The following is a 17,652-nucleotide window of genomic DNA, read 5'->3' as shown; positions in this document are numbered from 1 at the left end:
ATAGAGCATAGTGATCCATTCTTGATATCTGGTTTAGAGACAAATAAACAGTCGATAGAACATTTGTTTATACATTATTCTTTAAATTCCATAAGGGTAAGTCTTTTAATACAAGAGAACTCATGCATGTCACTTGTAAGAATAAGAAGATGTGGTATGACAACTCTCCACCTAAGACCTAATGACGTAGAAGGTACAAACCATAGGTCACCATACGGCCTTCAACAATGAGCAAAACCCATACGGCATAGTAAGCTATAAAAGGCCCCAAAATGACAAATGTAAATCAATTCTTACCAGAAAACTAAGTGCCTGATTAATGTACAAAACAATAAACAACAAACGACAAGCACTGAATTGGGACAGGCACATACAGAATGTGGCATGGTTAAACATGTTTGCTGGCGCCAAACCCTCCCCTAACTTGGGACAGTGATCTAACAGTACAAAATAAGAACAAACTATAAAAATCGGTTGAAAAAGGCTTAACTCACAGATCAATAAAAAGTACAAAAAAAACCCACAAAAGAGACTTAAAACTTAAAGTACAGATCTGAGAGTACTCACAGAAAAAATCATATATCTAAGACTAAAATATCAATCACATCCAACATCCAATAGATTTAGTGTAAAGATGTCATTAACAGTCTGAGAAAAACATGACTATGTGCAATGCCAAAATACAGGTATAAACAGATTGTGGGACCTTGAATGTACATATATATATGTGTATAAAACTAATATTTAGTTGGGGTTTTAATTTATGATAAAACAAATCAATATTTACTATTATTATAAAAACAGTCTTCAAAGATCTAATTAAAGTGTTGTATTGGTAACCTTTTAAAACAAGTTTATTTAAAGGATAGATAAGTTTACCAACATCGTATCTAAATTTACAGATATAGGAAGATGTGGTATGAGTGCCAATGAGACAACTCTCCATCCAAGTAACAATTTATAAAAGTAAACCATTATAGGTCAAGGTACGGCCTTCAACACGGAGCATTGGCTCACACCGAACAGCAAGCTATAAAGGGCCCCAAAAATTACAGGCTTGTTAAACAACATCACAGTTAATATTATGATTTGCTATCCCATTTGTAATAAGATTTTTTCAGGTACAGCTAAACTTTCAAACCAAATCTTTGTATCTATGACAGAATTTAGTAAAGTAGAATTTAGTAGACTACTAACATTGTATGACCTTTATGTAAAGTAATTCACTGTTTTGTTGATTAAAGGATATAATGTTACAAGATATTCCCCATTGGAAAGCCGAGGATGGTACTATGGTTGTATCACATTGGGAGAATTTGATAGAAGTTGATTTTAGTCACAATTCTATATTACACATAGATGATAGTGTGGTAAGTCACAACTCTATATTACACATAGATATTACACATAGATGATAGTGTGGTAAGTCACAACTCTATATTACACATAGATGATAGTGTGGTAAGTCACTACTCTATATTACACATAGATGATAGTGTGGTAAGTCACAACTCTATATCACCAGTAGATGATAGTGTGGTAAGTCACAACTCTATATCACCAGATGATGATAGTGTGGTAAGTCACAACTCTATATCACCAGATGATGATAGTGTGGTAAGTCACAATTCTATATCACACATAGATGATAGTGTGGTAAGTCACTACTCTATATTACACATAAATTATACTGTGGTAAGTCACAACTCTATATTACACATAGATTATACTGTGGTAAGTCACAACTCTATATTACACATAAATTATACTGTGGTAAGTCACAACTCTATATTACACATAGATTATACTGTGGTAAGTCACATCTCTATATTACACATAGATGATAGTGTGGTAAGTCACAATTCTATATCACACATAGATGATAGTGTGGTAAGTCACATCTCTATATTACACATAAATTATACTGTGGTAAGTCACATCTCTATATCACACATAGATGATAGGATTGTAAATCAGAACTCTATGTTACACATAGATGATTGTGTGGTAAGTCACAACTCTATATTACACATAGATGATAGTGTGGTAAGTCGTCACAACTCTGTGTTATAAAAATGAAATGATATATGGCATTTTCAATATCACACCTATATCAACCAGAGACACCAATATAACCCGTAGAGCTCTGCTAGATGAATTAAATTGGTTGAGGGTTAACATGGTGTGCGATATTGAAAAGCCATATCATATGCACTTCATTATATACTTTAAAACTGACATTTTCTGTTAAGGTTCTATAAAGCGTGTGAACTGCAACAAATATTGATATCATCACAGAATAATTGCCATTGATTGTATTACACATAACATTACCGTGTATTTATTAGTAAGTATATAATAAAACACTTAACAAGCCACTTTTTGTTCTATATTTACAGCAATTATTACCAAGAGTAGAAGTACTTGACTTGAGTTACAACAAACTAGAATCAATAGAACATCTGAATTGGTTAAGTCAGCTGACCATACTTAATCTGTCATACAATAACATCAGTCATCTTGACTCACTACATACCAAACTAGGAAATCTAAAGAAACTCAATCTAGCTGGCAATAAACTCAGTAGTCTCAGTGGTAGGTGGAACCTTATTTTATGGTTTAAGTGAGTGCAATGTTTTCATTAAAGTTTGCATTTAAAGTAAGACCCTTATCAATATTCTGTGGGTTCATTTATTTTTGTGGGTACCAATTTTTTGTTGAAGCTTGAACTTTTTGGTTTCCCTATACCCCGAAATCAATGAAAATGGGTTACCCACAAATAATAATGAATCCATATTAAGACTTGTTTACAACCTATTGCAGGACTGTCATTAGTGTAAAACAATGGAATGGGCAATGAAAGCTTGAGGGAACCTGTAGAACCAGTTGGTTTCTGTATTTGTCTTATTTGATAAAGAATTCATGGTTCTTTTTACAAATAAGCAAAGTTGAATTATGTGCACTAATTATACACACAAACCATTCAGCATATCAACAGAAAAACTTTTTTAACTGTCTATATGGATACTGATTCAAAAGACTTGTACTGTAGATAGATAATGTTATTGTGAAGGAAATGAAACCTTTTCCCCAGAATCTCTTGGAGTTCACCTGGCCATTTAATTTTTGCAAAGTGAACTGTCCTATTGAATAAACACAATAACTATTGTTGTTTGCGGAGTTCATTGGACAGGAATTTAAAATTTCTCTTTGAAAAACCTATTATTCTTTGATTAATTGGCTGTATAAAAAATAACTCCTAGTAATGAAAACACATGTGGAACAGAGAACAATAGCTGTTGTGTTCATTTTGATAGGACAATTAACTTTGCAGAATTTAAATGTCCAGGTAAACTCCAACTGATTCTGTGGAAAGGTTTCATTTGCTTCTTAATATAAGTAACATTTGTCCATGATAACACATTTTAATTTGATGGAGAAAAAAGTCATTAATCATTGCACAGAAAATATAGATTTTTTTAGAGGGAACATAACATTTTAGGTATTTAATGACTTTTTAAGTTCTTTGATAGGACAGATAACAAAGGTACAGAAAGTGTTGTTAATTTTCTGATACATGTATTCTGTTATAGGTTTGTCAAAGCTATTTTCATTGGAGAATTTAGATGTTATGGATAACAACATCTCACAGGTTAGTTTTTCATATTGTTTGTTGATATAATGATTTGAATATTTGATATTAAATAGATGTTTACCTAAACCTTGCACCTATTACCCATTTACCAGACCAACTTTTATTAGTCCCCTACCCACGAAGTCAAAGGGGACTTTATGTTTGCACTCCATCCATCTGTCCGTCTGTCTGTCCATCCGTCAGTCCGGCAAATCAGTTTTCCACACTTTTTTTCTTCGTTCTTGAAGATATTGATTTGATATTTGGTATATAGTTTTATCATGACAAGTTATAGATCAAGTTCGAATTTTGTTCCAGTCTGATGATTTAGTTCAGAGTTATGGACCATAACTCTGGACCATATCTAATGTTAGAGTACTATGTTAAACCATATTTCTGTACAAAGGGAGATAACTCATTTTTTAAAAGACATTCTTTGTTAAATTATTTGAAGAATTTTTTGACAGGTTTGTTTGTTATTTAGTATAAACTAATTTTCTGAATGCTATATATATCAAAAAAAATTATGAAGAGAAATCCTTTAATTAGATAATAATCTATTTTTATTTATGTATATATTTCAATACATTACATGGTGTAGATAAAAGTTGTTGACATTTTATAGATAAGTTACAAATCTATATTAGTTTGTGACAAATGAAAGAAAAAATATTTGGAACTATTAATTATATCTGATTATAATTTGAAATAGATATACACTGTATTACATCATATCTAATTCTAGAGAACTATTAATCACATCTAATGTTTTTTTCATCATGCTTATAAGATATTGATTGATAATTGGTATATAGTTTTATCATGACAAGTTACAGATCAAGTTCAAATTTTTGTTTCTGTATAATAATTTTGTGCAGTGTTATGGTCCTTGGACTTGAAAAATTCACTCATATAATCAGTTTTCAACACTGTTTTTAGTCATGCTTGAAGATATTGACATTATATTTACATTTTGTTTACACCATGACAAGTTATAGAACAAGTTAGCATTTTGTTCCAGTATAATGAATTTTTACCCGGTAGGGGACTATGTATTGCCATGCAATACTCTCAGAATGCTTGTTCTAATATACTTATTAACCTGTTGCCTACAAGTTTAATACAGTGTAACTGGACTGCTTTTAAGTTTGTGTAAGATACAGTCTAAATAGATATAAGAAGATGTGGTATGAGTGCCAATGAGACAACTCTCCATCCAAGTCAAAATTTATAAAAGTAAACCATTATAGGTCACAGTACAGTCTTCAACACGGAGCCTTGGCTCACACCGAACAGTAAGCTATAAAGGGCCCCAAAAAATTACTGGTGTAAAACCATTCAAACGGGAAAACCAACGGTCTAATCTATATAAAAAACGAGAAACGAGAAACACTTATGAACCACATCAACAAACGACAACTACTGAACATCAGATTCCTGACTTAGGACAGGTGCAAACAAATGCAGCGGGTTTAAACGTTTTAATGGTACCAAACCTTCACCCTTTTTCCAAGTCCACTTGAAAAGTCCACTTGAAAAGAAAATATTGAAACTGAATTTATTTTGATAAAATTTGTAAGTGAAGCTTTCATATTCATTTTTTTTTTCAGATACCAGAAGTTAAATATGTTTGTGGACTGCCATGCTTAGAATGTCTGTATTTGACGGGGAACCCGGTTACTGGGGTACTAGACTACAGAACTAAGGTCTTAGCTATGTTTGGTGACAGGGTTGTTGAAGTAAGTATGAGACTTGATTAGGATTTTTTTATTGATTGACCTATTAATCCCTTATTGACCAGAGCAGTTGCAAATATTACGAGAATGCAACTTTTCATTATCATATCAGTACTTGACTTACTTACCCTCTATAAGCTTTATTAGTATTTATTATACCCCCTGTTTTATAAAGCAGACAGTATATAGTGATGGGGGAAGTCTGTCCTTTCTGCTGTCTCACTTTTGTATCTGTAACTGCTTTCCAAAGTTATAGGTCTTTTTAACAGTCATATTTAAGGCAATATCCATACACTGGGATATCCTTATTAAATTTTTCTACAGAGCCATTTTCTAACTTCTTGTACGATACCTTCTAAATATTCCATTTTATTCAGGCAACAATTTCATGCAAAGGCAAGGCATTGCTTGCGCTCTTGGCTCAACTACTTAAACATTTACCTGTAGTGATTTTGTATTATAAATTTATACACTATATCCTTTCTTTGTCATTATAAGTGTGTAAATCTGTATAAATATAAGAATCACTTTTCTGAATAAGGCTATGTTCATACTAAAATCTACATATTAAGGGGAGAATAAACATAATTTACATTAAAAATCATTTAAAACATAACTTACTTTCAGGCTACACTGGATCAAGATAAACCGACAGAGAAGGAACTAGATACCGTCAGAGTTGTTCAAGCAATACAGAAATCTAAAGAAAAGAAAGAAAAGATGGAGAAAGAAAAAACTGTATGTTTATTTATTTATTGTCATGGTAGAAAAAATAGATCAGATTGTTGTATGTTTTTAAAGAAATATAACTGATATCTCTTATACCTGATAGAATTTATCAGAATGCTGCATGATGGGTACATAGATAAAATATGTAAAATGTAAATTCATAGGCAAAGACGGAATCCATTAAAATTTGATAGGATACACTGATAATGTTTTATTGAAGAAAGAATAAATTGGTATATTGATAAAATATTTCATAATAAAGGATCAAAGGTTCATTCAAAGGACAAGGATGTAAGCAACTATAAGTCACTGTTTGTCCTTCAACAATGAGAAAAACCCAAACTTTATTATAAGCTATAAAAAGATATAGCCTTGAAAAAACGAGAAAGAGTTAAAAAAGAAATCCAATGACCTAATTTATGCTAATACAAATGAAAAACATTTGCCAGACAGCAACAAACTACAACTACTGAATTACAGGCTCCTGACGTAAGAAGGGCACATTAAAAGAATGTGGTGGGTTTAAACTCAACCCGCCCACCTAACCCGAACTACCTCAATTATGTTTATTGTGTATTTCAGACATCCTATACAAGTTTGAGAAGAGAATCTGAGAGCAGTCAAACTTCAGGTAATGAAGTATGTATCTTCCTTCCTTTACACCTTGTTTACAGTCATCTACCAATCACTGTGTTTACACAGAATATTGTAGTAAAAAGTGTGGAACTATTTAGGGAATAAGGAAGTTCTTTTTGACAGTTATAGATGTACAATGTAATAGATTATTTTTTTATCCAAGTTGAATGATTTAGATTAAGCATCAGTTGATAGCGTGGTGAAATTCACATAAGTAGTTTCATCTAAATAATATTGCTATATTTTAAATTAAACTGACAGTTGCAAGATACTTAATTAGCATATGCCTGCTTTCTGCTGTTATCACCAACTTTCACCATCTTCTCATCCCAAGTACACTATTACCAGTCCTGTATTCACCAACTTTATTGTCATTGTTTGATAACAAATAAAATCAAATAAAATCACAATGGATTTTGCCGTAAATAATAATAAATTATCATGTACAATGTAAGATATTCTCTTCAAATTTCAAAAGCCAAAAGTCTTAGTGTTGTAAAATGTTCTTTATATAAGAGAAGTTTAGACAGTTTAAACTCTTAAAGTAAAGTTGAAATTTAAATTTCCCATATTGCATATCAGAACGATTGACACATCAAATGGGAAGTATATATAGTCTAATGATGTCAGGATGTTGGGTAAGTGGTCGGTCAGGGAAAAGTGACCTATAGATCCTTGAAACTTCACAGAAAGTTTGTATACCTATTGAATTGTACACCACTCATTTTGTAGTTGATTAGAGATTTATTCCCATTTTATATCTCCATATATTTGAATGTTTCTGTTGTTTAAGAAACATTCAGGCATTTGAGTCTTTTATCCATTTATTTGCATATTCTCACATGATGTGTATATATTATTGACTTTTGATATTTCTGATGAGTGTTGTAGGTTAAGAAATTTCTGTGTGCATTTATTGTTGAACAATTCACTAAGATGTGAGATTATTAGAATTTGAGGAAATATTGTATACAAATATTATTACAAATTATTATGATTATTATTATTAAATTTAAAATGTGAGTTTTTAATTTTGCAAAACCTACTCTGTCACACTTTGCAATTACATGTATAAAAACTTAAGAATTTATAGTACCATTTCTCCCCCCCCCCCCCCCCCTTGTTGTTTAATAAGTTGAAATAACCAAAAAGGAATGCAACAGTCATATAAACCAGCAGTAAATATTTATGTATATGTTGAATTTCTAGAATTAGGTTGGAGTACAGTTCGTCCCACTAGTCTTTCATCATCAAGTATTAACCAAGAATCATCCAACACTAAATCATCTGGCCAGAACAGAACATCAAGCACTTCAAGCATGTCTTCACTAACATCAGAGGTAAGTTCTATTACAGTGGTGATTTATTTTGTTTGCGGAATTCTTGATACCACTGCAGATTCATTTATTGTCTTGCCTTGAAAGAGTATAAAAGCGAGAGATTGGGTATGCTATTTCCGACGTCTGCATCATCAACAATGTATTAGTTTGTGATTAGGTCAGTTTGAGGGGAACCACTAGTGGTATGTCAATAATATTTTGTATGCAGTTGTATTAACATTGGCACATCTCATTTCCATGGAGATTATTTGGCACCGCCCCTCAGTCATGGTCTATTGGCTTGAATATTTGCATAGTTTGCATGTTAAAGTTTGTGATTAGATCAATTTAAGACGAACCACTAATGTTAAGTCAATGATAATATTAGCATTTGCAAGTCTTCTTTTCCATTGAGATTATTTGGCCCCACTCACTATCAGGGTTCATTGACTTTGAAACTTTTAAATTGTTTACAAGTTAAAGTTTGTGTTTAGGTTAGTATCAAGGGAACCACTTATGATAAGTCATGGTATTTGGTATGCAGTTGTATTAACATTGGCACATCTCATTTCCATGGAGATAATTTGGCCCTGCCCCCTCAGTCATGGTCTATTAACTTAGGTTAGTATCAAGGGAACCACTTATGGTAAGTCAGTGGTATTTGGTGATAAGTCATGGTATTTGGTGATAAGTCATGGTATTTGGTATGCAGTTTAATAAGCATTGGCATGTTTAATTTCCACCAAGGTTCCATTGGTCCTGCACCCTAAGTCATGGTTCATTGACTTTGAATGTTTTGCATAGTTTACGTGTTAAAATATTACCATTTGGATTCAGTATTTTCATTATACTACCAAATTACAAAAAATTGTGACATTTTCTGTGTCAACCGTTTATTTTTATGGTCACCAATTTTGTGGATTGAGGAACAATTTTATTTTTGTTGAGCCTGCAAGAAATTTGCAGATGTGAGACATAGCCATCTGGCTACCTTTGTGGAATGTTACAATACTTAGACAGAAGTTTCTTCATGGTCAAGTATAAATAGTATCTGAAGAAATCTTTTTTTTTATGTTTTTCTGTATTTTACTGGTAAATAGACTTTGTTTTTTGTTTTTGGCAGTCAGAATTACACTTTTACACTGACAGTAGAATCTTAGGCAAGACACAGTGTTCTGCAAAACCCTAAAAACATTCTTGTATAGTTTGTTTTGAAAATGTTTGCTTGCAAGCCCTTAGGAAATTTATATTTTTAAAATCCACTTGAGAAATATCATCCTAGCTTTCATGCCTTGGGTGAAGGAAGTTGTACAAGTCAAAAGAGAAAATCAACGGCCTGATTTAGCTAATACCATTAAATGAAAAACATTTATAATGACAGCAACCAATGAAAACTACTAAACCAAATGCTTCTGAATGGGATGGATACATAAAGTATGTGGCAGGATTTAATATGTTTGTGAGCCCTCAACCATCCCCTTACATGGAACAGTACAACATTACAACAAACAGTAAAAATCATTTGAAAAGGTCTTGACTTATCTGATTTGTACTAAGCACAAAGAACAACCCCCCATTAATAGAATGATACAGGACACAAATCACCAATTTACAGTACTTACAGTTACAAAAAAAGACTGGTTAACTTAAAGTAGGACTCTATGTATTGGAAGATTTATGTCCTCCTGTGGGCTATATCTTTGTAAGCTGTCATGCTAAGAATTAAACTCATATCAGTCTTAAGACATAGCAAAATGTAATTTTATGACATATACATGTTTTTGTCCTGAATTGCCACTAGGAATTTAACACCCATCAATCATGCAATCAATCAATCATCAAATTTATAAAACATACATATTGGAATATGTTTATTTTGAAATCTAGGAGGAGTTGTGCGCTAAAATGTGATTGATGGTGATTTCTCTGCGGTGAGATGTAGCAGAGAAAGAGTTGAAAGACCATAGATGGTGTGTTTATTGGTATTTTCCTAAGCACCTATAAAAAATCCCAAATTTCTACTTGATATTGTATTCAGAGCAAACTGTCAAAAATAAAAATATGAAGGCACACAAACCATGAATACCCTTTATATATGATTCAGATAAAGTGATACTTTATAGTAGAAACATTTCTCCTGCATTGAATACACATACACACATGGAATAATAAATGATTTTGTTATTTTCAGCACAAACAGGATCATCTGGAAGAACAAACCATGGTGTAAGTATAAGTGTGGATGATGATTATGGATGGCTGCTTAGCGTCCAGCGGTATATGTGTGGACAGTTAAATTCTAATTTATAAAAAAGTACTCCCATCCTCCCCATATTACAACAATGGCAAATTTGTTTTAAAAAATTACAATTTGTTGCATCCCACAGATAAAAAGCCTTAACTTCATCAAATACATATTAAAATGAATGGAAAAGTTATTGCCTGCTCCTGTATTTGTGTTAACATTACAAATTTCACTGCTAAAAAGCAACTGTGGAATCATTTATTTTGGTTGTACCAATTTTCCTGGATTGAGAAAAAAGTAATTTCGTGGTTTTACCTAGGTCTGTATACAATATAAAAATAAGGAGATGTAGTATGATTGCCAATGAGACAACTATCTCTACAATGAGAAAAACCCATTCCCTATGGTGGGCTATAAAAGGCCCGACATGAAAAATATGAAACAATTCAATTGAGAAAACTAACAGCCTAATTTATAACAAAACGATTTACGAATACAAGTATGCCAGACACGAACCAACAACAACCACTAGACTACAGACTCTTGACTTAGGACAGGCACATAAAGAATGTTGCTGGGTTGAACATGTTTTTGAGCGCTCAACTCTCCCCTAACCTGGGACAGTGGTGTAACAGCACAACATAAGAACAAACTATAAAAAATCAGTTGAAAACTCATCAAACAAAAACACAGTCCGGACGTGGCAGGGTATTTATACATCCCTCATCCCTAACAACAAAAATAGCCTATAATAGAAAATTTGTACTTCATTGAACATTTGAATACATGGTTTACCCATGCCTATGAAATCCATGAAAATTGATATATAATAAATAATAATGAATACACAGTAATATAAATCCTAAGTCATATTCTTCCATTTGCCCTTTTTAAAATTGTTTTTAGATAAAGACAATTGCTTGCTTGCTTTGCTTATTTTGTCGAAGTAAAATCCTGACATGGAAAAATCAAATTGAAATTGTATTGCATTGTCAACGTAACTTCAAAAAGGTTTTAAATAATATAATCCAACAGTTAATAATTCGATTAATTTATGAAGAGAAATGATTAAAGCTAACTTTTATCTAAGATATAACAATAACCTGGAAAATATTGCACTGCAGTTAGATAATTTGCTAGTTTAATGGTCCAATTTTTTTTTCAATTGAAGGAGAAAGCTATTGATTGTCTGACAGACATTTACCAATGTCTGAAAGACTAGAATTTAAGCAACTATAGGTCACAGTACGGCAACAACGAGGAAAACCTATAAGAACCAATTTTGTTATTATTTATATTTCATTCAAAATTGTTTATTTTATGAAAAATTTTATTTTATTTTAGAGGACATAAAATGACAGAAAAAATGGTGAAATCATCCAAGGACAGCTCAGCAGTTAACTGTAGTAAATTACCCACAATGTACCACAAAGAATTTTCTAACTGGATGCAGAAAAGGTTGTTTGGAACATTAACCGACTGTGAACCTGTAGCAGAAAAGATCATTGACATTTTATGGTGCATGGTTGTTCAGTATTCAAACCAACAGGTGATAGAACCAAGCTGTGTGGTGTTAACTGAAAGAAGAATCTTTATTTTACGACTGAAAAAGGGAAAATCTACATCTATGAACATTCCAGACATGGAGACATTTTACATTATGCCATTGTCAAATATACATGAGGTTCTGATTGGTGCATGCTACTCATTTATTCGATTGGAAGAGTCATTTGTTTCCTCAAGCGGAACATTTGCATTAGTTGTTACTGATGCAGATGCTGGAAAATCATTCGCTGATGGAGTAGAAAATTCCTTAAAGCAGGATCAAGCTTCGGCTGGAGTATCACCTATCACCAAACATTCTCAGTATGGAGACCTTGCTAAGCATATCTTTAAGCTGGAGGATGAACAAGGTCTAAGTACTGGACGACTAGCATTTGCCATGTGTGTAACCATAGCTGGTATAGAACAAATGGCCATGTTACTTTTATCAGAAAACAGTGTATATTTAATTGATTTAGATTGTCTGTTCTGGCCAAAGCCTTCATACATCACAGTATTAGAGGACATTAAATCTCCTAACTTCACATTCCTTCAGAATCATTCCATTGGCACCAAAATTAGTGATATCACAATCAACATAACATTCAAAGAGAAACACTCTCATAAAACACTGCCACATCAAAATGAAATCAAATTTGAAAAATATGGATTTTCAATGATATTTCATGAACTGATTGGCCCTGTAGGCTTTCATGTGTCTTTTTTCTCAGTGAAATCCAGAGATGCATTTCTTGACAGATTAACTAATCTTAGGTCTGAACATGCTCACCAGATGTCACCTACAATTAGGGAGGAACCAGAAGGAGGTAATGAATCCTCTGACAGTCAGGATATTTCTTCTGAAGATGACGGAGATATAAATATCAGAAATTGTCCAGCCAGTAATGTGACATGTAAAGATAGGTCATTTACTGTGGCGGGTACAAATGTCCACTCCGAACAATTAGGGCTTTCGGGACTGTCAAATAAATTATTTGATGTTCCTTATCTAACTCCTGAGTTAGGATCACACTTACAAGAGTCACTCCAATGCTACAGTTTGATAAAACCATTAACATCCAAGCTGGAAATGTTAGCTAAAGCCTCTGGTAATGACTTGGTGCATTACTTTCATTCAGATATTTCTCTGATTGGTTCAGAACAGGAGCAATTACATCATGTCATGTGGGGTACAGTTGTACCCTACCAAGATATTAAACATGAAATTGTTACTCTGATCATGTTTAGCACAAGATCCATGTACTTTATTTCTGAACAGCTTGTCAAGTCTCCAGTGGTTGAACGTCCGTCCTGGATGACTCACTCCCGTAATAAATCAGACTCTGTAATTGGATTCCAGGTTAAACATCTTGACAAACATCACAGTTCAGGGATAATTCATAGCTCGCAGAGTAGAGGGACAATCATCAGATCATATCATGTCTTTAATTACCGTGACCTCAAACAGGTCAACATTGGCTTATTTGATCAATGCGTTCGTATCACTGGAAAAGATCAGAATTCTGTTTACACAATTGTTACTCGTGATTCTATGGTCACACAAAAGGTATTGCACTACCTCAATGCAATGCTTTCCATTTTCCAGTCCTCACCAATGTTAGAGAAGAGTTCAAGTGACTTAGAACAAGATTTTTATAGAGCATTTGATAAACGTACAAAGACGACTATTGAAGGCATGGAATACACTCACCCGAGTCGTGTACAGTTTGTTTATCCAGGAGAGGATGTCATCACAGATCTACTGTATGTCATTACTGAACATTTACGATTGCCTCTTAATGCTAAGAGAAAGGCAGACATTTTGATGTACTTACAGGGCTATATAAGGTCATCTGAATCAGATGGGATTGACTTATTTGCAAAGTCCATCGTTCTAACCAATCAGTACTTGTGTATTATAAATGAAGATGTTGTAAGTTATCCATTGCCAGACTTTGTAAGGGGAATTCCCAACACGCCAAGATATGTCTTGACTGAATGCAGGAAAGTAGATTTTCTGAAGAGAATATTATTGTTCAAAGAAGACAGTAAGATAGCGACACTCATCTTCTCTGATGAACCAGATGATATTGTGGTGGATGCTGATCACTTTAGTTTAGACAGTGATTCCAAGGGGAGACAATCTCCACCAGAAATTGAAATAATGTTGTTCATTCAGAGTGAAAAGGAAATGGACAAATTTATTTTGTTACTTAGAAACCAGTGGAGAGATATACAACATGGCAATGAATTGGAAGTACATTTATTGTAGAATTAGACACAGATTAATTTCTAATAATTATTAAATGTTCAATTCCTCAGCCATTTTGTCTTTAAGAAATATTAGCTTTTACAGCTTAAAGTTTGTGTAAGTTACACTGACTTCTTGTGTGATATACAGAAAGGGAAATAACTCCTTTAAAAAGTTTCTAAGGTGCTTCAGTTGACATTAAAATTGGGGTCCTGAGGATGTAACATGATCTTACTGAATTAGTTATATTGCTTTTGAAATTAGAGATAAACATGAGGAGTGATAGTTAGACACGGGTATGAAAAGACTGATTGCAATAATTTTAAAGTATTTTTAAAGACTTGCAATACATAAATGGTTCTTTCTACTCAACAAATAATAATCAAGATTCAAACATGAGACTTCATTACAAGAATATTTTTATTTTTTTTGCGTTTTTTTTATTTTAACATTTTTTTATGGATTTGACAAACAATTGTAAAGATGTGTTTTTATCAAGTCCTGCTATATCATGCATATTTTCTTATTTTTATTTGCTTGTGAGCTGAAGCAAGGAAGGAACCTGAAAAAAAAACTTACTTCAAATGAAAAAATATTGTCTAGATTAACAAGCATTGAAATAACAAAATGTTTTTAGCAAACACAAAAACTGAATATTTTGATAACTGTTTTATCATCTTGTAAAAGATAAATGTTTAAACTGTACTACACTTAACAAAAATAGTTGGGGGAGAATCAAGACATACTTTCCTTTGCAACTGCATTAAGGTTTTCAACACAATATGTTCTCAAATCAAACTCTTAAAATTTACAGCATGAAACATTTTAATTTTTGGTACTGGCATGATTTATAACACATCTTTTTATGCCCCCACCGTAGCGGAGGGGGCATTAAGTTTTACCCTTGTCTGTCTGTACGTACGTCCGTACGTCCCAAAGTTGGTTTCCGTTCTCTAACTTTAGTTTGCTTCAACCAAATGTTATGAAACTTATACAAAATGCTTATTACCATAAAAAACAGATCAAGTTTGAATTTTGCTGGCGTCACTTTAACCGTTCTAGAGTTATGCCCCTTTACAAATGGAAAAATTGCTGAATATTTATGCCCCCGCAGTAGCGGAGGGGGCATTAAGTTTTACCCTTGTCCGTACGTCCCGAAATTAGTTTCCGTTCTCTAACTTAAGTTTGCCTCAATCAAATGTTATGAAACTTATACACAATGTTTATTACCACAATACACAGACTAGTTTCAATTAAGGTAGCATCACTTTTACCGTTCTTGAGTTATGTCCCTTTATAATGTTGTATGCAAGCGGGGGCATCATCTGTGTCCCATGGACACATTCCCCATTTATTTGTTTCTGTTCTCTAACTTTAGTTTGCCTCAACCAAATGTTATGAAACTTATACACAATGCTTATTACCACAAAACACAGATCAAGTTTGAATTTTGGTGGTGTCACGTTAACCGTTCTAGAGTTATGCCCCTTTACAAATGGAAAAATTGCTGATTTTTTCGTTTTCATTCTCTAACTTAAGTTTGCCTCAACCAAATGTTATGAAACTTATACACAATGCTTATTACCACAAAACACAGATCAAGTTTGAATTTTGGTGAATTTATGCTTCTTATAAAATGTTATTTTCAATTTTTTATGCATTCTGTGTAATTAAAATTAAAAATGAATTATGTATAAATTTAAAAAAAAAGAGTTCTGTTTATCTTTACAATTATAAATGATCCCAACAGAATGACTGTTTTATACAATGTTATGTCACACAATGTTGCCAGACCAATATAAATGTATTAATGTTTACTTAAATATGTATTTATACACTGCCTTCTGTAGATATTTTAACAGGGGCCTAAATAAAATACTGAAATTGATACTCTGAATTTTACTTTTACAGGAATTTAGTCAAATGGAACAATTTTACAGAACAAATCAGCGAAACAGCAAACCAGTAAAAACTTACTTCTAGATGTCATTCATATGGTCACATAGTTAAAGCCATTCAATGAAACCATACTTTAATTTAGAAACTGCCTGAATTTTTCACAAGTTTTCAAATAATATAAAAATCAAAAGAAGTGGTATGATTGCCAATGAGACAACTCTCTATCAGAGACTAAATGACTTAGAAGTTTTCAACTATAGGTCACTGTACGGCCTTCAACAATGAGCAAAACCCATACCACATAGTAAGCTATAAAAGGCCCTGAAATTTATGTAAAACAATTCAAACAAGAAAAGTAATGCATAAATAAATAAACAAAACACACCAACATTACCAAAGATAAATGGTATCTACACATCTTTAAGTCTCAATATGGCTTTCAACAATAGCCAAAGAATGGTAAAGTAAAGTAAGCTTTAAGTGGATCTCAATTAATCAAATGTAAATAAATCACCACAAATAACACCCTATGGAAGGGGAATACTGCTTAATGTCTGTCCCATGAAATTTTTGTCACATTTTTCTCACAAACTACGAATTGGTATCAAAATAAGGAAATTAGGTGTCAAGCTTCATGTGAGCACGCTTATACTGTGTCAGAATCAAATTCAAGCACCTCAGAATCAGATCTTCCCAAGCTTCATGTGAGCATACTATAAAAAAGTACAACAAAAATACCAAACTCCAAGGTAAATTCAAAAGGGGGAAGTCCATAAAAACTGACAAAATCAAATGTTATCAACCAATGGAAAAAGTGAAAAACAACTGTCATATTCCTGACTTTTTTCCTAAGAAAATGATGGGCTAAACCTGGTTTTATAGCTAGCAAATTTTCCCACTTGTGTGACTGTTTATACTTCCGTTTTATCGACAAAATTGGGTGAGCAACCCAAAGACATAATAGGCTAATGTGACAATAATTTGGTAAACATAAATCACAGACATACAACAATACCGACTAAAAAATTCAAACAAACATACAAACAAATCTAACAAAGACTGCAACGAAAAAGTTGTTGTAGTTGATAGTAAATTTGACAAAGACGCCAACAAAAAAGTTTTTGTAGTTGATAGTACATACAGTCATGAATCATTTATTAGTTGTAATTGGCTCTGAACTAGCTTTCAAAACTGTGAGTACTCTTAGATTGGTACTTTGTGTCTTATGTTTTTATTTTAATTGTTTTTTGTTGATGGCCTTTCTGTCTTCCATGAGTCAAACTATTTCCAACTTATTTTTAAGGTTTGTTCTTTCACCACTGTGCCAGGTTAGGGGGAGGATTTATCTCTAAAAAAAACATGTTTTATCCTGTCACTTTCTTCAAGTGCTTGTTCCAAGACAAGAGCCTGCAATTTAGTGGTTTTATTTGGTTGCTGTCTGTCACATTTTTCATTGCATAAATCAGGCTAATAGTTTTCTCATTTGAAATGTTTCACATTTTGTCATGTCGAGGCCTTTTATAGCTGACTATACGTTATGGGTTTCTCTCATTTTTCGAAGGCTTTACGGTGACCTATATTTGCTTATAATCCACCTCATTTGGACTTTCATACCACAACTTCTTATTCTTATATCAAATCAAAAAGTTTTGATCCCCTAT

At 32.7% G+C, this 17,652-nt stretch overlaps 1 protein-coding gene across 1 annotated transcript in view; it reads left to right on the top strand.

Annotated features, from left to right (window-relative positions):
- Positions 1 to 15,982, top strand: part of LOC127727208 (nischarin-like) — a 31,086-nt gene extending 15,104 nt beyond the window's left edge. The window contains exons 8-17 of the mRNA XM_052234681.1: positions 1 to 96; positions 1,245 to 1,370; positions 2,400 to 2,595; positions 3,594 to 3,652; positions 5,245 to 5,373; positions 5,998 to 6,108; positions 6,682 to 6,730; positions 7,945 to 8,075; positions 10,246 to 10,280; positions 11,644 to 15,982. Coding sequence (XP_052090641.1) covers positions 1 to 96; positions 1,245 to 1,370; positions 2,400 to 2,595; positions 3,594 to 3,652; positions 5,245 to 5,373; positions 5,998 to 6,108; positions 6,682 to 6,730; positions 7,945 to 8,075; positions 10,246 to 10,280; positions 11,644 to 14,113 — 3,402 coding nt within the window. The 3' untranslated portion in view covers positions 14,114 to 15,982. The remainder of the gene's footprint in view (positions 97 to 1,244; positions 1,371 to 2,399; positions 2,596 to 3,593; positions 3,653 to 5,244; positions 5,374 to 5,997; positions 6,109 to 6,681; positions 6,731 to 7,944; positions 8,076 to 10,245; positions 10,281 to 11,643) is intronic.
- The last annotated feature ends 1,670 nt before the right edge of the window (positions 15,983 to 17,652 follow it).

Source organism: Mytilus californianus, unplaced genomic scaffold, assembly GCF_021869535.1.
Source record: "Mytilus californianus isolate M0D057914Y unplaced genomic scaffold, xbMytCali1.0.p SCAF_19, whole genome shotgun sequence".
NCBI classification, from domain to species: domain Eukaryota; kingdom Metazoa; phylum Mollusca; class Bivalvia; order Mytilida; family Mytilidae; genus Mytilus; species Mytilus californianus.
This window is presented reverse-complemented; position numbering and strand designations above follow the sequence as displayed.